Source organism: Miscanthus floridulus, chromosome 14 (assembly GCF_019320115.1).
Source record: "Miscanthus floridulus cultivar M001 chromosome 14, ASM1932011v1, whole genome shotgun sequence".
Lineage (NCBI taxonomy): Eukaryota > Viridiplantae > Streptophyta > Magnoliopsida > Poales > Poaceae > Miscanthus > Miscanthus floridulus.
This window is the reverse complement of record NC_089593.1, coordinates 77,348,807-77,358,947: the sequence shown is the minus strand read 5'-3', so window position 1 is coordinate 77,358,947 and position 10,141 is coordinate 77,348,807. Positions and strand designations below refer to the sequence as shown.

General features: G+C 44.7%; 1 protein-coding gene across 1 annotated transcript; it reads right to left on the bottom strand.

Moving 5' to 3' along the window:
- Positions 1–320: 320 nt before the first annotated feature.
- LOC136503810 (uncharacterized) lies at positions 321–2,373 on the bottom strand. Its single transcript, XM_066498769.1, has 4 exons — positions 2,202–2,373; positions 1,709–1,844; positions 936–1,446; positions 321–860 (listed from the first exon to the last, which is right to left on the bottom strand). Exons 1-4 carry the CDS (start codon positions 2,371–2,373, stop codon positions 321–323), a joined length of 1,359 nt encoding a protein of 452 aa, XP_066354866.1.
- Positions 2,374–10,141: the final 7,768 nt, after the last annotated feature.

Here is a 10,141-nt window from a genome sequence, read left to right as displayed (position 1 = left end):
GTTGTTGTACTTCTGATCCTTGCATTAAAAAGGCAACTAGTTATCAAATAAAAAGTAGCCAACAGAGGCTACAAATAAGTTTCTTACAATACCAAGTTCAGCCCAACAGCCAAGGGCTCAAATGTTCCCAAATCCTTGCCTATTGTTAGTCACCCTCCTAGGCAAACTACACCATCAAGGTTAAGTGTCAAAAGAACAAGCAGACTGCATAAAAGGTCCTGTTGTCAAAAGAAGAGAGAGTGGGTGAGGGGGGGTGGAGGAACTATACATCTCTACAGTCAACCCCCTCCTAGCCTTCTAGCCCTTCATGTGTAGTGGAACTACATATAGTAGTTTTTGGCCAGGAAGGTCCTAAGCCAAAGGGCCCTGTGGGCATCACTCATGTTCACAAAGCCTCTGCCTTGGGCCTTGTTGTCCAGGAGGAAGGTGTAGGCAACAATAAGTGCCTCCTCACTGAAACCAAGCATCTCCATCACAGCAAAGTACATATTGGCATCAACATGGGCAGGTCCAGTCTCCCTAAGAGCATTGGCCACATTGTTCACAGCATCTGACATGTTAGTCAACATGAGCATCTCCTCCTCAGAGAAGTTCCCTCTCTTCCTCTTTGGGCCAGCAGCTGAGGAGGTAGGAAGCAGTTCAGTGGCCTTATTATCCCCTCCCTGTTCACTAGAAACTGTGGTGTGGGTCAAAGGAGGACCATCAGCCTTGGCACCAACACTGTCAGCCTGGTTCTGCCCTAAGGCTTCACCAGACCCAAGTGCAAACTTGCCTGTGGCCCTGGCATTAGCAAAGATAGCCTCTATCTTAGTGTAGAACCTAATAGGGCAGTTAAGAAACTCTGCATCTTTAGGATGGTCCTACAGAGTTGGGCAAATGTAGGTTAAGAAAGGCAAATATAGGTAGTCAAGGCAAAGACGAGATCAAACTGCTACCTTGCAGTGGCCAAGGTAGTGCTCTTGCTCAAGCATGATAGCATGAGCCTGGTCATCCCAAAGAGCAGCACTAAGGTCCTTCAACTTGCTCACCCTAGCCCATTTCTGCCTCCACTTCCTCAAGTGGTTGTACACTTGAGTTGGGTTAACAACCTCCCCACAGAACTGCTTGAGGGCTTTGGCCACAGAATTCACATCTTTGTCCTTGAAAACCTTCTCAGGCCTGCTACCATCACTAATAAGGGCAGCCATCCTCCTTAGCATAAAGCCAGAGGTGGTGTTGGTCCACCTCATTGCCCTCACAGCCCCATTCCCAGCTACAGGAACAGCAACATCAACAAGGTTTGCTGCACCTGGAGCAGCACCAGCACCAGCACCAGCTACAACAGGGGCAGCAGCACTAGCACCAGCACCAGCTACAACAGGGGCAGAACCACCATTGATGAGCTGCTCCATCACTGAAGTACCAGCAACAAACCCACCCTCAAATGCACCTGAATCCATCCTAGGACTGGCATGTAATGAAATCAACAACAGAATTAGTCAAGAACAGGCTGACAACAATATTAACAGTTGTATGAACTAACCACAGACTAACAGATCATGAAGAACAGAATGTTTCAAGAACAGAATGAATGAGGCATAAAATTGGTCTCAGCTTTGTCCACCAAATTATTATATCAGCATGACACACATGAGTTCCATAGCAGGGTACAGAAACTAAAATCAAGAACATATTACATCAACTAGTGTTTGTTCCCCTCCCTTCCCACATAGCATTGCAAATGGCATCTATTATTTCAGCCATGTCAACAGAGTCTTGGTCCAGATGGGCTGGGGGTAGGTTGGTTGGATCAGCAGAAGTAGTGAAACCTTCCTCATCAGGAACTACTTCATCAATGCCAAAACCTAGGATCCAGTTATGCAAAATGGCACAGGCAACTATAAGCTTCACTTGTGTCCTATACTTGTGGAAGGGTTTGTTGTCCAAGATCCTAAACCTGCCCTTCAGTGCACCTATAGCCCTCTCCACAGTCACTCTAAGTGATGAGTGCCTAAGGTTGTAGAGCTCCCTTGCATTGGTGGGCCTGTTCCTTGGGCCATACTCAGACAAATGGTACCTAACCCCCCTGTAGGGAGGTAGGAAACCATTTTTGCATGCATACCCAGCATCTACCAAGAACATTTTACCTACACAAGACATCTACTGTGAGAGTGTGTGTTAATAGGCCATGGAATATGTAATTAGTGTTGGTGTGCAATTACCTTCTGGCAAACTCAAGTCATCTTCCCTGGCTACAGCATCTGCCAAAACAGTTGCATCATGGGCAGAGCCCTCCCAGCTAGCCAGGACATAAGTGAATTTCAGATCACAATTCACAACTACCATCATATTTTGGGTGGGATCCTTTTTCCTACCCCTAAAAGCTTGTTGCATGCGCCTAGGAACCCTTGCTAGGAAATGAGTGCCATCTATAAAGCCAATGACATCATAAAAAGCATGGGTCAGTCATTGTAATAGGTCTAATGTAACTAATGAACCCAGGGTATACAATTACCTTAAAATATGGATTCCATGTATGGCTTCCAAGAATCTTTGGGTGAGTGGTAGTGCTAGCTGGCTTTATCATTTCATTCCTAAGCTCACCCACAGCATACAACACCTGATGGAAGTGCTTGTGGATAGTTTGGATGGACCTCCTAAAGGACTGGTGGACAACCCTAAATCTTTGGTTGTGCCCTACAACATGTAAAAACATGGCAACCTGCTCTTCTACTGACACCCCCTCCCTATCAGTGACAAGACTCCTCTCTCTAAAAGTTCTCACTAACTTAAAAAAAGCAACTCTCTTCATCCTAATCATAGAAATACACTCTGAATCAGTGGAATTGTATATCATTCTCAGTGTTCTCTGTCTATGCTGTTCATTTTCATCCCTAATCAGGGCCAGTGCTATAGGATCAGGCAGTGGGGTTTCAGGTTCAGGGGTTTTCCTTTTCAGCCTAGTGGATACAAAGGTAACCATAACAATAGTCAAGGCAGCTGCCTTCCTACACAGCATGTCACGGCTCAAAGACAGATCCATCTACAAGCATGTAAAAATGTAACATGATTTCAGTTAATGAGCCCTGCTAGGCATCAACATGACTGTGAAATGAATGCATGCCAACAAAAGCACGGCTGCATCTTTATGTGATGCCTTCGAGTACTATGTGGACAACATCATCGACCAATGATGGAACAAAAAACTCAAAGCAATAGTAATCAGAAACAGATCAACATCCCTAACAGATCAAGAACATCAAGGTACAAGTAACACTAACAACTGCATCAAACAGTTATGAACAGCAAGGTACAATACAAATCTGAAACAGATCAACAACCCTAACAGATCACGAGCCCAACAGATCAAGAACAACAAGGTACAAGTAACCCTAATAGGAGCATGAAGCAGTTATAACAAGTATGAAACCCTAACAGATCATGAACAGCAACGAACAAGAAACCCTAATAGGTTTGAGAAGCACCACAAAAAAGAAGATTAGGGGTCGATTTCACCTTGGCTCGGGGTCCAAACAACGGAGAGGAGGCAGATCTGGAAGTAGAGGATGCAGATCGGGAAAAAGACGAAGCAGATGCGGACGGAGAAGAAGAGGAACACCGCTACCACGGAGTCCCAGCAGCAGCCGGAGCGGGGAAGCGGTGAAGAAACTCGGCGCCGGTGACCTAACCCACAACCAGTCGGAGGTCATCGCCGCCGCCGCCACGCACCACAACTCACCGCTGGTCTCTCACGAGGGAGGTGGAAGAGCAAGCACCGAGTGGAAGAAGGAGAGAGTGGAGAGTGGGAACCCGTATATAAAGGACGGCGAAATCGCCGCCATTTCGCTTCGCGCGCGGTGGCCAGAGCGGGAGCGGAGAGCGGGGACGCGCGCGAAGACGTTTCCCCTTCCCGCTAGAGCCCGCGTGAGCCACCCCACCGCCGCCTAAAATCGCCCGCGTGCGTCGCAGACTAGCGCGGCTCGGAAGAAACGAGGGTTTTGGTCGTTTCCAGAGAGCCAGGCGGAGAGGTCGAGTGTTGCTCTACAAAGCCAGGCTCCCTTGCGGGCCATCGACGACAAACATGGCAACTTGCAGCCCACGAGCGCAGCCGGGCCTCTGGGCCAGGGTCGCAAACGTGCCCTTAGTTACCAAAATTAAAACTTGAGGCTTTCAACTATTTGGTAGAGATCTTAGGAGCTGATTCTCCCTTAGAAACACTCCTTATCAACCAAACAACAAAACTACATATAGATTATGATGGAAAGCAGACAAGAATCATTTCTCTATTTACACTGGTATCTGGGAGGTAAAAACATGCTACTCATTGCTCCATGTTCATCAATTTTACCAAAATCACTCCAAAATCAAATTCTCTCCATACCATACCTCCACTAAAAAATCAATAAGCTATAGCTAAGAATAAGAGAGTAGAGTTCTATCAAACATACCCTAAAGGGGCATTTGACAGACCTCGTTGGAGTTGATTCTCCCTAAGAATCACTCCTCCTCAAGGGTAAAATTGCGCATATATTCTGGTGGAGAGCAAACAAGAATCATTCTTCATCTACACTCGGAGTTAAAAAACCCTGCTTATCAGGTTCATAAACCCTGGATCCCCAATGGGTTCGCTTCCCAACAAAAACTTGGCCTAGCGGACGGCGTAGCGACAACGCGCGCCTCTCGGGCCGGCCCAGATACCTAATGACAGACCGAGAGAATGATCTGGTCCTCGACCGAAAGGCCTGGCCAAGGTGGGAACATAATCCGACTCCAACCTCCTTTTTCGACCGGGGATACGCGGGACCTCTGCTCGTAGCTCTTCCCCGACCGACATGGTCAGAGCCCACTGGGAACGATCGACCGGGGACGCCCACTCGGTGAGGGCACGGGGATTAGACGGAGCAGATAAGGTAAGGCGCTCAAGTCAAACCGCAATACCGAGGACCGTACCCTGCCATACCCTGCGCACCTACAGGACGGTGCCACCAGGCCATGCCAGATAGGCACTATACAACCTTCTAGGTGTTTCAGAGCCCAAACAGTATTGTAGGTGCCGACATTTGCCATACTAGATGAACACGGTAGATCCTGCCACATGCATCTGGACATAAAATGCTATTGTGGACACCGACGACCGTCTCGTACCCGACATCGTGTGCAACAAAACTAGGTAGCACACGTATACATTCTCTCTCTTTCTCTGACTTGTAAGAGCCAATCCCCTTCGACTAAAAAAGGGAATGAGCTCTCTCCTAAAAAGGATCTGGCTATTCTGACTCTGGCTCTCCTCAAAAAGAGAAGTTAGACGATTCAAGCACTCAAGGATCCGAGAACTTGAATAGCTCAATAGCTCTATAACTCTAAAGCTACACAGGGCATACGCTCCAATACTTAGCGCACGTTAGAACCTCCGTCACTCTCGGCCCCTCGGTTCAGAGTCTGACCGGGTCTTTAACACCCTCCTTCTTATTCCTACTTATTTGTAACCCCACAGCAAACTTCGAGCACCTGGGCTCAGCAATAAAGTCACCGACCGACTGAAACTAGACGTAGGGTACGTTGCCTGAACCAGTATAAATCCTGTGTTATTGAGTGCTAGACCACATCCGATCACAACGCACGGTAAAATTATAAATATTTACTTGTTGATCATTTTTCGCACTGACACTGCTGCTCGTTGCTTTCTATTTAATCCCTACTAAAATCACTCTAGGAAAATTCGTACCTACTCTCTATTCTTCTCCGCCACTAAAAAAACTTGCTTCTCCTTGCTTCCTATTTAATCCTCACTAAAAATCACTCTAAATCAATTCTTATCCGGCTAAAATTAAGGGCTTGTTTGAGACTGTTCTATTCCCCGGGTTTTATTCTGCTCCACGTTTTTCAACTAAATAAGTGCAACTCCACAAACTCTACTCTTTTATTTTTTTGAACTGCTCTACGTATAGTCCTAAACAAATCCTAGAATGACTTTACTAGAAAATTAAGGAGCAGAGTTAAAAAAAAATCGAGGCCTGAGTTCTCCAATCCCCACGGTAATCGAGATTGGGGTTCATTGCCATCTTTCTTGTGCTGTTGCCCCCTCTTTTTTTAACACTTTTTGTAAACTAATTTTAAATCTAATACTGTTTTTTTCTTCTAAAACTAACATTTTTGGTCTCGCCTATTTCCCTGGCCGTGTCATGCATGGTGGTGCGGCGAGATGGATGACGTGACGACGATCGAGACGCTGACCGGTGACGTGGCAGGCTCTGCCGCGCCGTAGAGAATGGTGCGTCAGTGATGCGGCGTAGAGAATGGCGCGGCAGTGCTTCCGCTGGCCACATGACCATTATTGCTAGTCCTGTCGCACCGCACTACGGACGTGACAGGTGTGGCAGCCTAGCCTGTGGCCACATGCGGTCAAATCCCGTGCATTTAAATCCCTGCATGCGCGCGCAGCTAGGTTACGGCTATGAGCCTACTATGGGCCGGTTTAGATCTGAAATTTTTGGCAAAATGATACTGTAGTAGTTTTCGTTGTTATTTGACAATTAGTGTCCAATCATAGTCTAATTAGGCTTAAAAGATTCGTCTCGTGGATTTCGTCGAAACTGTGTAATTAGTTTTATTTTTTATTTATATTTAATACTTCATGCATGCGTCCAAAGATTCGATGTGACGGAGAATCTTAAAAAATTTGGCATTTTGAGAGGGAACTAAACATGTCCTATGAACCTGGGAGGCACAAGCAGGCAGCATCAGATGCATGCAGCTAGCGCTAATCCATCACATTCACATGCACCACAGCGTCTTTACTTTCAAAATGCCAAAATTTTCAAGATTTCCCGTCACATCGAATCTTTGGACGTATGCATGAAGCATTAAATATAAATAAAAAAACTAATTACACAGTTTTGACGAAATTCACGAGACGAATCTTTTAAGCCTAATTAGACTATGATTGGACACTAATTGTCAAATAACAACGAAAGTGCTACAGTATCATTTCGCCAAAAAAAATTGCCATCTAAACGGTACATTGGTCTTTTCCTGTTACTTAAGCAAAAAATAGGGACATATTCGTCCCTGATTTCGACGGCTCACAGATTGCAACTAAGGCCTTGTTTTATTTCTTCAGTGACCTTTATTTGTTCTTTATTTTGTGTGTATATATAAGAGTGTCTTACCAAATACTCTCCCTGCGTTCCACAAGAACCTAATTCTAGGGCAGGTTCAAATCAAACTATCTTAACCTTGTCGAATAATTTTTTTTTAAAAAAATACCAACATTGTTTATGACTTCAAATAGATATACCATGAAAATACATTCTATGATAGGTACTAATGGCGCATACTAGCTAGAGTATGTTAAATATTGGTATATTTTTTATGCAAATTAATTTGATCAACTTAAGAAGGAGGATTGAGTGAAAACTGTTATAACATTGTGTTTTTTCTGGGATGGAGGAGGTAGTACTAGTCATGGAATATATATAATGCAGTTTATTGCTGAGGCAACGCAAGGTATATATAAAGATTAGTAATTAATAATATCGAGATCCAATCGCCTGTCTTGTCGTTGTTCCAATAAGGTGAGGCAAGGAGGATATATATTCAGATAACCAAAAGGTGCCTGCTTGCCCTTTTCTACATACGCGACAGACCAAATTAATGTTAGTAGTATATTGACATCACATTTATAAAAAGAGTATATTGGAAACAAGATGCTAAGATAAAATTGCTGCTCCCTCCGATTCTAAATAAATTAATTTCTAAAATCCGTGCAAGTCAAACTATTTTAAATTTGGTTAACTTTTTATAAGAAATAATAACAACATCTATGACATAAAATGAGCATATTATGAAAATATATTCTATGGTATATCTAATAATACTAATTTGATGCCATAAATCTTGACAAAACTTTCTAGAAACTTGTCAAAGTTTAATAAGTAACTAAATACAGATGTTCTTCCTGGCTTGCCTTGCCGATGAAGCTTATGAAAAAGAGATGCGCATTTACATTAATTGTTGTCTTTCCAAGAAAAAGATATGCGTTTACATTAATTGCGAATAAAGCGACCTTCAACGTCAGTATATGTTTCATTGATTATCAAAATTGTTGTCATCTTCAAAGCTAAAAAAAGAAAGATGGAATGGATATTGTAGAGTACTCCATCTGCTTTTATTTGGATATGTCTAGGTGACATTCAGTTGTTTTGGTCTCTCCTGTCAATTAAATTTTTCTCATACACTTACACCGTCTTCTAGCTATATTTACACAGTCTTATTACTATATTTACAATGATTTCTTCAGTGTAATTTATTGGACAGAGTGATATAAGTTAGGAATAACACAAATATATGTTAATTTTTTTAAAAAAATACAAATTATTTCTATGGATTCCAGACATTAAAGAAATATATGTCAAATTCTTCACAAATTTCAAAAAAAAAAAACAAAATCTTCACAAAATTTTGAAATGCCGTGCCACGCTGCCGCCACCGACGTCGACATCGGGGAAGGCTTAGCGTCCGACCTCGGTTAGTATTGCGAGATATGGTACTACCACATCTGTTGTTCTTGCTGCTGCTGCGTCTGTGTCGACATGAGTTGCTACAGCTGCTTTATCATCATGGCCGACGAGGTCGCGGCATGACTTGTTCCTTTCATACGTGACATTCAAAGCAACAAGTAAAGTTATCCAATCTAATAATAATAAAATAGGTGATCGATCACCGGTCTGTTCGTTTAGCTGGGCTAGATCGTTGCTAGTGCGTAAAGAAATACTGCTGACTAGTTTGATGTGAGAGAAAAATACTATTTCAGCTAAAAATTTACGATCATTTACGAGCAAGCCAGCCCAGCCGAACAGGCTACACATGCATGACTTCACAATGACTTGGGTCACTTCCTAAATAAAACTATTTTTTTAAAAAAATAAAATTTTGCTAAGATCGTTGGATGGATAGATGACCCGGGCCTCGTTCACTTTGCAAAAAAGTGATCCCGATAAATAGTACCACTTTCGTTTTATTTGGCAAATATTGTCCAATCGTGGACCAACTAGGCTCAAAAGATTCATCTCGTGATTTCCAACTAAACTGTGTAATTAGTTATTTTTTTTACCTACATTTAATACTCCATGCAAATGGCTAAAAATTGATATAATAGAGAGAGAGTGAAAAAACTTGAAATTTGAATGACATCTAAACAAGGCCCCAATGGTTTCTTCTTCAACAAGTACTGAAAATGATTATTCGGAGGAAGCTGTCCTCTACACGCATGCTGTCACCCTTGTCAATTTAAATGCGCGGGATTTGACTGCGGCCACAGGCTAGGCTAGGCTGCCACACCAGTCACGTCCGCAACGCGGTGCCGTGTTCGGCAGGACTAGCAATAATGGTCCTGTGGCCGGCGGAGCACTGGCGCGCCATTCTCTGTGGCGCGTCACTATCAGTATTAGATTTAAAATTAGTTTATAAAAAAATGTTAAAAATAAAAAAAATGTTATTTTGATCTAGGCCATTACAATTTTTCGAGTTTTGAGAAACGCCATTATAATTCACCTATTCGGAGATCTGCCATTACAATTTCATATCTCCCGCATCCATACCATTTTTCTACGGCTGCCACGTACAAGGCCCACTGTCAGGCACATATGCCTACGGAAAGACATACGGACGTCAAGTCCGCGTCTCCTCCGTCAGACGGGGCGCGTGTGCGAGCAGCCAACGCCACCACCACCGCGGGCGCGCGCGAGCACCTGCAGTCCCAGCACGTCGATGCGGCGGCCACCCCCGCCGGCGACCTCCATCTCCCGCTCCACCGTCCACAACACCTTCACCTCCTCCCCCGTGATGAACTTCTCCTCGCTGCTATGGCTCACCTCGGCGCTGGCGGCCGCGCGCGAATTCACGGACGAGGTGCGCCCCTCCAAGGAGGAGATCGACCGGCACAACGCTGACACGGCGGTGCGACGCCGGCTTCCCATGGTAGCAGCGACCGAGAACCCGCGCCCGCACCTTGCGGCGGCGACGGGTCGCCCGCCCACGATCGCACGCACGTTTAGTAGCTGGCGATCGCGGTGGTTGCAGCTAGGGCGGCGGCGCCCCCGGCTCGCGCTCGCCCGCAACGGGTGGCCACGGTAGCGGCGGCCGGGGCTCAGAGCCCGCACCC